Below are 15025 nucleotides of genomic sequence, written 5' to 3'. Positions count from 1 at the left end.
CAGTTACCTAGCAAATATAATCCAGCAAAGTGCTGCCATCATCTGGGTAAAATAGAGAATCACAAGGTAGCAATGTGGCATAGTCTTTTCTCAAGCTCTGCAGCCATGAGGATTGATTTCTGAAGCATGCATCTATATAGGTCTTATAGAAGGTTTATGATGAATTCGTAAACATTTTTGTTTGTTGAAAGTGTGACCCAAAATTCTATAGAAAGGAGGAAGTATGACAACAACAGTATTGATTGCCTTATTATCAGACGTGTGCTTAATCTGTTCTGGACCCTCCAGTAGAGGGTGATATGACCCTTCCTCTGGGACCCTGTGACACCACATGCCACTACAGTTGGTTGAGAGTGAATGAGAGCCACAGAGTCTGTCTGCACAATGTTGCTGCCTGCCAGGCTGGTTTTGTCCTGATGCTGCTGGACAGCTGCCTTTCTGATTTTCCTTTTCCTAGAAGAGGCCTGGATCAGAACTCAGCAGGACAAAGCAGGCAGGGGCCAGCTGCCGAAAGGACAGTGAGGGCACTCTGCAGCAGGTGAGGATCGGACTGGCGGCATGAACTGAGGCCCACTGATAACATTGCTTTGCTCTCTCTCTCTCTCTCTCTCTCTCTCTCTCTCTCTCTCTCTCTCTCTCTCTCTCTCTCTCTCTCTCTCTCTCTCTCTCTCTCTCTCTCTGTCTCCCTCTCTCTCACTCCTCTCTCTCGGCTCCTCTCTCTCTCTCTCTCTCTCTCTCTCTCTCTCTCTCTCTCTCTCTCTCTCTCTCTCTCTCTCTCTCTCTCTCTCTCTCTCTCTCTCTCTCTCTCTCTCTCTCTCTCTCTCGCTCTCTCTCTCTCTCTCTCCCTCTCCCTCTCTCTCTCGCTCTCTCTCTCTCTCTCCCTCTCTCTCTCTCTCTGGTATCTCTCTCTCTACTTCAAGGCTCCGCTCTGCAAACAAACAGCACTTCACGTCAAATGCTGCCAGCTTTACCGCTTGTAAACCTGTGTGCCAACGACCATGACCCTCTTCTTCATAATGTGTGTGTCAGTGTAAAATGCAAAAGCACAAAGTGGACAACTCTGAGAAGCACTGTCTGTAAGACCATTTTGTGCTGGTAAGAGAGATCATTTAGAAAAGGAGAGAGGGAAAGCAGCATTCTCTAGAAAGCAGTATTCTAGACAAGCGACAGCTGGTATGGAAAGTAGTCACATAAGAGGAAAACCCTGCAGTCGTTATACTGTAACTAATTTACACATCACAGCGTACATCCCTTTACAGGCTACTCTTTATGGTTGCAGTGTTAACTCTCTGGAGGACAGAAACTAAAAGCAGATTTACAATCTTACAAGCTAATGAAGAGGATAAAGCTACTTCTCTCTCTACTGTTTAATAAATGACATTATGCAGTAAGAGGCTGGTTACTACAGCAGCTGTTCTGTTGTGTGACGTAACAATGGTCGTGCAGTTTGACCCGAGGCACATGGCGGTTTGCTGACTGGCAAAGTAGTGCACTACAGATGTAGGATCTTAATTCGAGCCAGTTTGCTACAGCAGGACAATAATCCTGCATCAACAGGAATTGTCAATTATTACATGGATTTTAATTAATTACATTTTCTGTAAGGGTAAATCAAGTCTGATGTTTCAAAGTGGAAATGACACATTTCAGAAGCCTTTTAATACCTCAAATATACTACAGGAAAGTTCTCCTGCAACAGGTTGCTCAAATGAAGATCCTACATCCTTCAGTAGGGAATAGGGTGGCATTTGGGATACGGTCTGGCGGTAGGGCTACAGCATTGCTCTTCTCCTTCCACTGCCCTGGCCCATTCTTCACTGTTTGTCCAGCTCATGTTCACTGGCCTGTGAGAAAGGATTAGGGTTTCAGCCTTTCCATTCCTCTATACTCCTTCAAAAGCATTCCATGCATAACAAAATAGTATGTACTATGTCCCTCTCCTTCCTCTCTATTGCCCCCCTCCATCCCCACCCCCACACACGCACATGCAAACGAGCCTGATGTCTTTTTAACAAATGTTCCCCACTAGGTTGGAATCACAATGAGAAAGACTTCTACAGCAGCATCATATCCATGCAATGTATTTACTTGCCTTTGCTCACAGAGACCAGAGGCATACAGTATTTTCTCATGTTATGACAAAAAAACACAATATTGGCTCAGTATGGGACTCTAACATACTATAAAGACAAAAGATGCAGTGGTCTCCTGTCATTTTTTATTTTCCATTTATTGTGCAGTAAAAACACATGATTGATAATGTCATGTCTCTGGTCGTTTCGAGCTGATGACACAAGATGGCACAATGTTTATTATTTTTTATCAAAATGGTGTTAAATCGCTATCAGAAAACAACCTATGGCTTAATAGGTAAAGATACCATTTACAAAAGTCCATCATATCTGCTTTCAATTTGTACAAAAGCTGTATATATATATATATATATATATATATATATATGGCCATCGTCGACCTAATGGGGGATACAGGCTTCTTAACTGAAACAACTTAAAAAGGGCTTATAAAGATGTAATAAAGGAGTTATAACAACGTTATTATACCAGGACTATCATCATAGGCAAATAAAAAAGTAAAACTCAGATGAAATTAACGTATAATTGTGTCTGTGGCATGAGGTATTGTGAAGGAAACAGGAGCTCTATTTTAAAAACCATTTGAATAGAGCAGAAATCATATAACAAGAGTTTAAAAAAAATCTGATTACATACCAATACAACTATGAAAGAAGGACAATATCAATAATATCATGTAATTTTCTATGAGAAAATGTATTTTATTACATGGCAGTATATTGACATTTTAATAAAAATATCTACAAAGTAGCAGCAAACAATTGATAAGAAAAGAAAGCATTATTTTTATTTTATTTTTAATTTCATTTAGTTGTGAAACTTAGCTGGGAATATTCCTCCATAGCAGCCTCATCTTAAGGAGTGTTCACTCGTTATTTTTCTGTCATTATACAATCAAACGCTTTGATTCTGCAGTTTACCCACATACTGTACTTCATGGCCCCCTATCACTCCCCTAGCAACCCCTTAGCAACTTCAGTTATGTCTTCCAGATTCATCCTCCACAGATCTCTAACAATACAAAAAATACATATTTGAATTTGTGCAAAATGATATAAAAGCCTTTTAAATGTTTGTTTGATGACAGGGGAAAATTTTTAACATTTAGTTTTTTAATTTGAGCTTTTCCTCAACATTCAGGACACTAAGCCAATGCAATGATTTCAAAGTAATATTTTGAGTTGACTTCCACCTCGCCTTTCAAAGTATTGAATGGTTTGACATATTGACATGAAATAGTCTTCTGTCATCATGATCCACACTGGCCTTGAAAATAGAATATTGTGCAATAAATAGTTGTTGTTCATGTAACTATAAATTACAAGCTTCAGATTCAATTCAAGCAGTTAGAAAAGTTCAAATCTGTCATCAACTATCATGAGGAGAACTGATAGAAAGGTTCCTTCTTTTGAGGATGGCACTGCCATCTTTCACTGTGTCTTTACTATTAAGAAAGCTTGGGACCAGGTACTATAGCTGGATAAATAGATTAGACTTCCCAAAACATCCTACTATGTCCTGCCTTTCCCACATAACACCACATTTAGACATCCCTGAGGCAGGTCTGTCGTTGTTCCCAAACCATTCCATTCTTCTCAAAAAATAGTCAGTAAAGAGTTATTGACCCAAAGTGCGTTACTGATGGAATGTTTTTAGAAAGTAAGACAGAGTAACACTTCTATAAAGACAGTGGACTGTGTTAGCTTACATAGAGAGAGCATACAGGACAGCTAGCTAATCATTCTGTGGCAGAATGCAATGCTGCAAGTATTCAGTACAATAGAATGTAGGCTTCTTCCTGATGACATTCTGAAGTACCTGTACCGTACTGGCTAGCTTGCTGTCTTCCGAATGCAGTGTGTCAGCAGATATGACAAGAGGTAATCCACAGTCCTCTGATGATAATTGAAAAAAGTATGCTAAACAAAATGACATTGTATATGGTTACATTCTCCATTTAAAACTAACAGGAGGTTAGAAGACTCGATTTTCTAAACAATATCTCAAAGTTGGTTAAACGTTGAGGCAAACATGGACATACCAAACAAACCAGGCACAGCAAAAACCTCTGCTCCTTTAGAAGTGGGTTTAATTAACACACTTTAAAACGCCTATGTCATCAAACAACTTCAAACTAGCTTTTTATGTGAGAAATTGCAGGTGTTTGGTACTCAATCTGTAGTTGAACAAAAAGAAGACCTAGTTCATTATTCTATAGTTTGTCTATGTTGCACATACAGCACTACATCTCATTTTCTTCTTATTCAAGCTTGTTTTGGAACCACGCCCAATTGATGCTGCCTTAAACCAGTGAAGGGACAGAGAGCAATGTAGGAAGACCTGGCTGATCCCTTACAACACATGTTGGGAGCCAGACAAGACGTTCAGGCCAGGCCAGGCCAGGCCAGGCCAGACCAGTCCCTGTGCTATGAGCACAGGTATGTAAGTAGGTAGGAGCGCAGTAAGCTGGGAGCGGTGCTGCTGAGACAGTGTCAATCAGCGCATCCTCTTCTCTCCCCGCAGCCCTCTCCTCCAGCTATGGCCTCTCCTTGGAGTGCACCAGACAACACTGTCCCACTCAGATGTTCACATCTCTCACGTCCGTAGGCGTGCACGAGAGGTCCACCTCCTCATCCATGCTCTTGGTGTCCGTGGAAACAGTGTGTTGCTGTGCCTGACGGAGACTGGTCTCCAATAAGGACTCGATCTGTTCCTGACACGCCCGTAGACAGTCCTGCAGAGGGAGACACATTGTGAGTGATGAGATATGAACTAGCGTTAGATGGTCTCTCAGTAATGAGCGCCACTTACTGGCAGAGGCATTTGACTTACAGGTGGCCTTTTGGTCTGCCTTCTAACAACAATGATCAATCTATCTGAACAATACAGATGCAGGATCTTAATTTGAGCACTCTTCTGTTGTTGAGAATTTCCCTGCACTGCAGGTAATGCAAACTTGTAGTGTATTCAAGGTTTAAAAAGGCTTCTAAAGTTTGTAATATCTACTTTCAAATTTCAGACTTGATTTGCCTATGTCAAATGTATCAACTGCTATAAAAAAATATCCATGAATTATAATCCACAAAATAATTCACGTTTCCTGTTGCTGACGTATTTTCATGCTGTTAGCAAACTGTCTCAAATTAAGATCCTACATCTGTATACATTATTAGAATGGTATGACAATGGTACCAATGACCGCGGCTAAGGAGTCGTGGCAGCACACATAGAACCACAAGGGAAGAGTGGTACTCTACCGGGAAGGGCTGTGACTATGTGAGGATTAGGAGGAAGACAATACATCCAGAACGACTGGAAACCCAATCTGCACCCATTTATGGCCCCAAAACAATAGGAGCTAAAGCAATTCACTGGGCCAAGGATAAGAGGGCCAGACCCTCAGTCAGGTGGGGGAAGGAGAGCCCCAGGGATCTCATTCTAATGATTACGGTCCTTATTACCTGGATCAAAGAGGCCTGTGGAAACTAGAGCCAGACCAGTGGAGGAAGGATTCACAAGTTATTCTATTGCTAACAATACTAAGTTATTAACCTAAAAGAGAGGATAGCTTAAAAGTGTTTTTATTTAAAAAAAAGTAATTTGTGACATTCCTCTGAAATAATGAGAGATTCTGTATTGAATGATGAAATTAGGACTGTGTCCTGTGTTTGTTATGTGAATATGCACAACAGACTTCTAGAAAAAAAGTACATGCTCAAAAGTGCATTTAATCATGGTGCCTCCTCTACTTTAATTTGACTTAGATGTTTTCCTCCTTTCCTTTTGGACGCCACAAGAGTTAGGCCCCTGTACCAATGACCATGGGAACAATGAGCGAGAACGTTTTCACACTGTTGTTGTGTAGCTGACTTCACTCGCCTCTCATTTCCTAGCCCCTTTCAGAGACAGGGTTTATGGCATGGCTACCTGCTGCTCCACATCCGTCTCTCAGATCCCTCTCTCCTCTCTGGTTCTACTGTCATCCCCTCTCCCCCACGAGTTACCACATAGTGGAAGCAATGAGATCAATAAATGGAATCTGTGGAAGATACATCTCAAACTGACTAAAGAGTCGGGCATAGATAAAGTATGAAAACCTGTGCATAATTATGATACATTTGTTATATTAGGAGCTCTTCGGAGCTATATGTTCAAGTTCAATGTTTTTGCACGAGACTGGGTTGTCCTCGCGTACCGGGTCACTTCTGATGACTTGGGACAGGAAGTAAGTCAGTTGCTGGGATGACATTGCATCGTCCATCTTCAGATGCAGCCCCTGCACAGCAGCCGCCACACTGCCCGCTGCGATCATTGACGGAGGGTTGGCAATGAATTTGACATCTGGTAGAGACAGAGACAGAGACAGAGACAGAGACAGAGACAGAGACAGAGACAGAGACAGAGACAGAGACAGAGAGAGAGAGAGAGAGAGAGAGAGAGAGAGAGAGAGAGAGAGAGAGAGAGAGAGAGAGAGAGAGAGAGAGAGAGAGAGAAGGCAACAGGTCAAATTCCTGAAGCAAGGCATTTGATCCACAAACAATTCAATAATGACCTTGTTCACTGGGAGAGAGGAGAGAGACCGTGCGTCCAGCAGAATCAGAACAGAGGCATTCTAAAGTTCTAGTGACATCATGCTGATATGTGGCAGGATGCCCTTCCTGGTACTGATGAACTATGCTGTAGGTCCCAGACCTTATTACACCCCTGCAGCCATCATCCCTCCTCTCTCCAGACCCCTCTCTCTATCCTCCCCTTCCAGCACCCTCTCTCTATGCCCCTATCTCTGTATTCCTCTCTCCAGACCCCTCTCTCTATCCTCCCCTTCCAGCACCCTCTCTCTATGCCCCTATCTCTGTATTCCTCTCTCCAGACCCCTCTCTCTATCCTCCCCTTCCAGCACCCTCTCTCTATGCCCCTATCTCTGTATTCCCCTCTCCAGACCCCTCTCTCTATCCTCCCCTTCCAGCACCCTCTCTCTATGCCCCTATCTCTGTATTCCTCTCTCCAGACCCCTCTCTCTATCCTCCCCTTCCAGCACCCTCTCTCTATGCCCCTATCTCTGTATTCCTCTCTCCAGACCCCTCTCTCTATCCTCCCCTTCCAGCACCCTCTCTCTATGCCCCTATCTCTGTATTCCTCTCTCCAGACCCCTCTCTCTATCCTCCCCTTCCAGCACCCTCTCTCTATACTCTCTATCTATCATCCTCTCTCTGTCCACTTAGAGAGTAAATTGGCATGCATACATTACAGGGGGAAACCTATTGCACAGGGGGAAAGCTATTGCACAGGGGGGAACCTATTGCACAGGGGGAACCTATTGCACAGGGGGAACCCTATTGCACAGGGGGAACCCTATTGCACAGGGAGAACCCTATTGTACAGGTGGAACCTATTGCACTTGTTGGAATAATGATGTTGGTGATTAATTATTTATTCAGCCCAAAAGCTGCTTAATAATCACACACAGAGAAAGAAAGAGACATTCACCTCTAAACCCCCTCCACCTCTAGTCCAAACCCCCTCTACTCCTCCTCCTGCACCTCCAGCCAAAACCCCCTCTATTCCCTCTACCTCGAGCCCAAACCCCCTCTACCCACTCCACCTCTAGCCCCAACCCCTCTAACCCTCCAACTCAGCCCAAACCCCCTCTATCCCTCCAGCCAAAACCTCCTCTACCCCCTCCACCTCCAGCCCAAACCCAATCTACCCCCTCTAGCCAAAACACACTCTACCCCTCCAGCCATAAATGCCCTCTACCCACTCCACATCTAGCCCAAAACAACTCTACCCCCTCCAGCCCAAACCCCATCTACCCCTCCTCCACCCAACCCCATTTTACCCCCTCCAGCCCAAAACCCCTCTACCCCCAGTCCAAGCTGCCTCTACCCCCTCCACCTCCAACCCAAACCCTCTCTATCCCCCTCTACCTCCAGCTCAAAACCCCTCCACCCCAAACTGCCTCTACCCCCTCCCCGTCCAGACCAAACCCTCTTTACGCCCTCCACCTCCAGCCCAAACCCTCTCTACCCCCTAACCTCCAGCCCAAACTACCTCTACCCCTCCACCTCCAGCTCAAACCCCCTGCAGCCAAACCCCCTTTCCTTCCTCTTCTCCGCAACCTCACAATGCAATAAATCACCCTTCAACTAGCTCTGCTGGTACCCCGCTCTGGAAAGATCACGTCTCACTTCCTATTTTTAAGTGGTTAGAGAGACAATGCATCTACTCCAGGCAGCGGTGCTCTCTCACACACACACACACACACACACACACACACACACACACACACACACACACACACACACACACACACACACACACACACACACACACACACACACACACACACACACACACACACACACACACACACACACACACACACACACGGGCTCCTCGGGCAGGGCACATTGTGTGAAACAACAGGTCTAATCACCAGGCGCAGACCATTAATTTGACCATATTAATTAGGAGGCCTCCCAGTCTAGGAGGCAAGCCCCCTTTAAACCCACCAACCCATGCAAAGAGTATGGGGCATCACTGTGACTGAGCTCCCATTACAAGAGCCTGCACCACAAAGAGTTTAGAGACAAGGCTTGAGGTAGAGAGCTGTCAGATTAATTGAACTTGACACTGGCATAAAGGCAAGCCAGAGAGCCATTATCTGGGCCAATATCCTCACTAGATCTACCCAACCATATCCTCACTAGATCTACCCAATCATATCTTCACTAGATCTACCCAATCATATCCTCACTAAATCTGCCCAATCATATCTCACTAAATCTACCCAATCATATCCTCACTAAATCTGCCCAATCATATCCTCACTAAATCTACCCAATCATATCCTCACTAAATCTACCCAATCATATGCTCCCCTTAAAGAGAAAAGTACTAAATGCATGAAAGACTTTAGATTAAATGTAGGAATGCCAGCCAGTAGCCTCCCTTAAGGAACTATATAAACAAGAGACTCCACAGACTCGGAACAAAGGAGACATAAAAAGGGGATCATCTCTTCTATGGTGGCAAGATGAAGGAAGTACAGTAAATACATTTCACAGAAGTATTTCACAGAGGTATTCCACAGAGGTATTTCACAGGGGTGTATTTCACAGGGGTGTATTCCACAGGGGTGTATTTCACAGAGGTATTTCACAGAGGTATTCCACAGAGGTATTTCACAGGGGTGTATTTCACAGGGGTGTATTCCACAGGGGTATTTCACAGAGGTATTTCACAGACATGTATTTCACAGGGGTGTATTTCACAGGGGTGTATTCCACAGGGGTATTTCACAGGGGTGTGTCAAAGCCTATCGAAACACCTTTGACAACAACAATTTGGCAGCAGTTCAAAACTACACTGACAAAGAATATAAACACAACAGGTAAAGTGTTGGTCCCATGTTTCATGAGCTGAAATAAAAGTTCCCAGAAATGTTCCATACTCACAAAAAGCTTATTTCTCTCAAATGTTGTGCACAAATTTGTTTACATCCCTGTTAGTGACCATTTCTCCTTTGCCAAGATAATCCATCCACCTGACAGGTGTGGAATATCAAGAAGCTGATTAAACAGCATTAACATTACACAGGTGCACCTTGGGCTGGGGGTCACTCTAAAATGTGCACTTTTGTCACACAACACAATGCCACAGATGTCTCAAGTTTTGCGGGAGCATGCAATTGGCAGGACTGTCCACCAGACCTGTTGCCAGAGATTTGAATGTTCATTTCTCTACCATAAGCCGCCTCCACGTCGTTAAAGAGAATTTGGCAGTACGTCCAACTGACCTCACAACTGCATACGTGTATGGCGTTGTGTGGGCAAGCGGTTTGCTGATGTCAACATTATGAACAGAGTGCCCCATCATGGCAATGGGGTTATGGTATGGGCAGGCATAAGTTACGGACAACGAACACAATTGCATTTGACCAATGGCAATTTGAATGTACAGAGATACTGTGAAGACATCCTGAGGCCCATTGCAGTGTCATTCATCTGCCGCCATCAACTCATGTTTCAGCATGATAATGCACAGACCCATGTCGCAAGGGTCTGTACACAATTGCTGGAAGCTGAAAATGTTCCTGTGGCCTGCATACTGACCAGTCATGTCTTCCATTGAGCATGTTTGGGATGCTCTGGATGGACGTGTGCGACAGCGTGTTCCAGTTAGGGTCAATATCCGGCAACTTCGTACAGCCATTGAAGAGCATTCATTCCACAGGCCACAATTAACAGCCTGATCAACTCTATGTGAAGATGAGGCAAATGGTGGTCACACCAGATACTGACTGGTTTTCTGGTCCATGCCTTACTTTTTCATATGTATCTTTGACCAATAGATGCACATCTGTATTCCCAGTCTTGTGAAATCCATAGATTAGGGCCCAATTAATGTATTTCCTTATATGAAATGTAACTTAGTAAAATCTTTCAAATTGTTGCATGTTGCACTTATATTTTGTTCAGAATAGTTAAATCCCTTCCTTAGAAGTATTACTCATCACAAATAGCACATACAGGATCTTCAACATGCTTTCACACTCTCTTGTCTTCCACTCCCTACCCCCACCACCTCCAGCCCAAACCCCCTCTACCCCTCAACCTCCAGCCCAAACCCCCTCTACCCCTCCACCTCCAGCCCAAACCCTCTACCCCTCCACCTCCAGCCCAAACCCTCTACTCCTCCACCTCCAGCCCAAACCCTCTACTCCTCCACCTCCAGCCCAAACCCCCTCTACCCCTCCACCTCCAGCTCAATCCCTCTACCCCTCCAACTCCAGCCCAAACCCCCTCTACCCCTCCACCTCCAGCCCAAACCCTCTACTCCTCCACCTCCAGCTCAAACCCTCTACCCCTCCACCTCCATCTCAAACCCTCTACCCCTCCACCTCCAGCTCAAACCCTCCACCTCCAACCCCCTTTATACCCCTCCACCTCCAGCCCAAACCCCCTCTACCTCACCACCTCCAGCCCAAACAGTAAGCAGTAACTTCAAACAGCACCTTGAGTTTCCCCTGACTTACCACAGGGCAAAATAGTTTCCTAAAGCACAAATCCACTTTTGTTGAAGGAGGAGGTACAGGTTTGAAACCTACAGAGCAGGTATTCTCCTCAGTATCATCTTGGTTAAAAGTCTGCCTGCAATTGGAGAGCAGTCTTCCATTGTGCAGGCCTATGACAGAGCTTAAAGGATTTCTACACGGTGGAAAATGGATGGTGCAACAGCAGCTATGTCTAAGTATCACCCTGAAGTATTTTCCCTACTGATCAGACATACGGAGAAGACAATATATATGTAACTCACAGCTTTCACTATGGGATTGATCACGCCATTGACAAATATCAATGTAACTGCTTACCTTAAAACCCCATCTTTAGTACCACACAGACAGTATATCTATAACCCAGCTGGATATGTAGGCCTACAACAGCCCTCTAAATCAGTAGCACTAAATAACAACAGCAAGAGCAGTCAACAGTATACAGATGTAGGATCTTAATTTGACAAAGTTTTCTACAGCAGGAAAGTAATCCTACAGTCACAGGAAATCTGAATTATTATGTGGATTATAATTAATGGATGTTTTTGTAAGGAAAAATCAATGCTGAAATGTCTAAATGGAAATTACAAACTTCAGAAGCCTTTAAAACTTAAAATACACTACAAGTTTTAAATGTCCTGCATTGCAGGAAGGTTCTCCTGTAACAGGGTGATCAAATTAAGGTCCTACATCTGTAACAAGACAGGCAGGTGGTGGTGGAGCTCCCGTTATGCATACCTGTAGCACAGAGGGCCACAAAGGTCTGGGCATGCTTGCGCAGGATTTGCTCGGTGTCCTGATGGATGGGTAGTTTGGAGAGGAAATGGTCTATGAAATCGTGCGCAGTCACTGAGGCTAGATCCCATTTCAGTTTGTTCAATACTAGTAGTTCCATTTGCTGTAGGGGAGAGAGAGAGAGAGAGAGAGAGAGAGAGAGAGAGAGAGAGAGAGAGAGAGAGAGAGAGAGAGAGAGAGAGAGAGAGAGAGAGAGAGAGAGAGAGAGAGAGAGATAATAACCTGTAGTAGGACAATGTGCAAGGGTTCAAGACACCAACACACCACTAGAGGGGGTATGCACCACACAGGCCTACGCTCTGCCACTGTGCCACTGACTTATCATTACAATCATTGATACAAGTATGTTATGGGAATTAGGTTTGAGAATTGAGAATTTAATTCAGAATTTGAGTTGTTTTTTTATTTTAAATGATTGATCTCCCAAAGTTAACCACGGCTATAGGGACTATAATGAACACATTAATTATAGTTATGATTATAGGCATACACTATGCTATATTATACAAAAGCTCGTTAACAGAATCTACATTGGATACAAATAATGAGAACATGATGAGGAAGTCAAATTACCAGCAAATCGATTGGTCGGATGGAATTGTCAGTGTATATGCACAACTTCTCTGCGGTTAGAGGAATGGTCTCCTTCATTTTAGACGCCAGAAACATGCAGGTAGCTCCCAATAATTGTAGTCGGGTCTTCTTTGTCGGTTCAACAGACAAATATCTGTCCAAAAAATTCATAGCGAGGGGAAAAACCTCCTCTTCGCATTTCTGTTCCTCACACACCTGTGATCAAAAACCAAAGGAAAGATGTATTACATATCCTGTCTATACCTGTATAGGCCTATATCTATATACTACAAAGTAGTGGTGGGCACCAATATTGATAATTCAATATAATTTGATATCGATATGAGCAAGGTATATCATGATATTGGTTTATTCTCCCTGTTAATAACCTACACTGTTCTGTAAAAAAAGAAAAGCATACATGACTGTTCCTGCAGGCAAAAAAAAGCTTCGCATTTATGCATACTTAATTGCCTGCTGATGGGCCAACAACTGTTGGCATCAGGGATCCCCTTGTTTTCAAACTGGTTGGGTAGCTTTAGGCTACCAGAACGTTTACCCCAGAGCCAATGGGCAATCCGAAAGCAGTTGTATGAACTGTTCTTTCTACAAACCGATATGATATCAATATCAAATAAAAATAAAAAATAAAAAATGCACAGAGATGTTACATATCGGTGACCATCACTACTACAAAGTCATCAACAAACAATAACACGAGTCATACATGCATATAAATGCATATTATGTGACCGTAAATGCAGATGTAAGACCTTTTGGATTAATCTACAACATTTTGACATACATTTTATTTCACTCGTGGACACAAAGGTGGCCTCAAGGCAAGCACATGGCGTAGAAAGCAATTGCAGTTCGTCATATTTTCAAAAAATCTTTTAAAATCTTTTAAAATTGTTTTAGCATGTAACAATTGAATGTAAACAGTCCAAGACGTATACTTCATCGGACAGAAGTGTCTTATCCCGAATAACTAAAATAATACTGGTCAAAAATTAACTTTTTTGTAAGCCACTAAATTGGACAAGGACCATGCGCCCACATCTCATTACAGCATGCAACTTTAGAAATTAATAAAAAGTATATTCGTCCACATCACGAGAACATTTTTATCATGTAAATTTTAAGCAATGTCTCTTCTTTCATTATATGACACTTTCATTGCATTCTCTCAAAAGGGATCGAAGCTATTAACCATATTTAGACTAGATTCGACCTTTACAACTCCCACATCCACGTTGATGGTTCAGTTGGAAGTTTGCTTTATCAAGTTGTAACTTAACAATATAAACATAGCTCCAAATGCATACGAGTTCAATTAGACTACTATATCGAACACATCAGTGACAAAATTATAACATTTTTAAAAACACAAAAGTGCTATAAACCACAAGAAAACAAAGATGGCGCATTTTGGCACTTGTGACTGCATACGTGTACATTGACTTTCATTTAGAGAATTATGAAACTAAATTGTTCGTTCCCTTGAATACATAATATAAGGGAATATTTCACGTCATTTGCAGCATGTATCTGGTAAAATGAGGCTCAATGAGTCTCACAGACAACCTCTCAATGTAGTCCAAATTATAAACTGGGTGAATAACTAGGTCTAATGTAATAAAGGTAGGCCTATAGAAAATGTTGACCAACACAGGACAAGTAATCTTTATAGACGCATGTTAGTAGCGTATGTTGCCTGTTATTATTCCAAAGGGCATATAGGCTAGACCTATATGTTTCAGTGAATGGAATGTTATGTATCTGTTAGAAAGTGTGTCTTGAACAAACCTCCAGCATCCATGTAGAAACAATTCTCCTCATGCAAGGTACAATCTCTTTCTGTACACATTTGAAGTAGTTCGTTGCTGGGAGATAACTGTCTTCGGCTTTTAGCATGGTCTGCAAAACTCTATCGTTGAGCAGGTTCGAGTCTTGGTAAGCTCTCCGGATGGTCTCCACTTCACAGCACAGCAACTGACGTTCCATTCCTTCGGCTTCGGCAGTCGCTCGAGCAATGAGAGAGACAGAGAGAGACTGATAGAGAAAATGATTGATTGCTTCCCCTAAAAGTACCTTGGATGTTGCTCTGCTCTGTCTGCTGCGACTGCTGTGTGGAAGCTCTCAGGAGGCGACCCAACTCTGCTCTCCTCAATAAACTCCCCTCCCCTCCGCGCACTTTGTCAGTGACGTGCCTGTTGTTATTAGAGAGCAGATTAAAGGAAGGCGGCGTCCACTGAGAGAGAGAGAGAGAGAGAGAGAGAGAGAGAGAGAGAGAGAGAGAGAGAGAGAGAGAGAGAGAGAGAGAGAGAGAGAGAGAGAGAGAGAGAGAGAGAGAGAGAGAGAGAGAGAGAGAGAGAGAGAGAGAGAGAGAGAGAGAGAGAGAGAATTCGACATACCAATTAGGATCTGGCTAAAAAATATTTGAATCAGTTAAAGAACTAAAGAACTCATTGCCCTTTATGGTTGTGAGGTTTTGGGTCTGCTCACC

The 15025-nt window shown here is 43.3% G+C and overlaps 1 protein-coding gene across 1 annotated transcript; it reads right to left on the bottom strand.

The window, feature by feature from the left end:
- Positions 1-2899: 2899 nt before the first annotated feature.
- Positions 2900-14709, bottom strand: LOC124033208 (G1/S-specific cyclin-D1-like). Its single transcript, XM_046345176.1, has 5 exons — positions 14326-14709; positions 12517-12732; positions 11887-12046; positions 6289-6434; positions 2900-4827 (listed from the first exon to the last, which is right to left on the bottom strand). The coding sequence occupies exons 1-5, from the start codon at positions 14521-14523 to the stop codon at positions 4672-4674; spliced, it is 876 nt and encodes a 291-aa protein (XP_046201132.1). The 5' UTR covers positions 14524-14709; the 3' UTR covers positions 2900-4671.
- Positions 14710-15025: the final 316 nt, after the last annotated feature.

Source organism: Oncorhynchus gorbuscha, linkage group LG01, assembly GCF_021184085.1.
Source record: "Oncorhynchus gorbuscha isolate QuinsamMale2020 ecotype Even-year linkage group LG01, OgorEven_v1.0, whole genome shotgun sequence".
NCBI lineage: Eukaryota > Metazoa > Chordata > Actinopteri > Salmoniformes > Salmonidae > Oncorhynchus > Oncorhynchus gorbuscha.
Note: the sequence above shows the minus strand (reverse complement) of the source record. Positions and strands in the feature narration are given on the sequence as shown.

Excerpts from the sequence above, each read along its gene's own strand:
- LOC124033208 (XM_046345176.1), bottom strand. The coding sequence starts at position 14,523 with ATGGAACGTCAGTTGCTGTGCTGTGAAGTGGAGACCATCCGGAGAGCT. Across the intron at positions 12,047-12,516 it reads TCCGACCAATCGATTTGCTG|CAAATGGAACTACTAGTATT; the intron begins GTAATTTGACTT and ends TCTCCCCTACAG. Across the intron at positions 6,435-11,886 it reads TGTGGCCCTCTGTGCTACAG|ATGTCAAATTCATTGCCAAC; the intron begins GTATGCATAACG and ends TGTCTCTACCAG.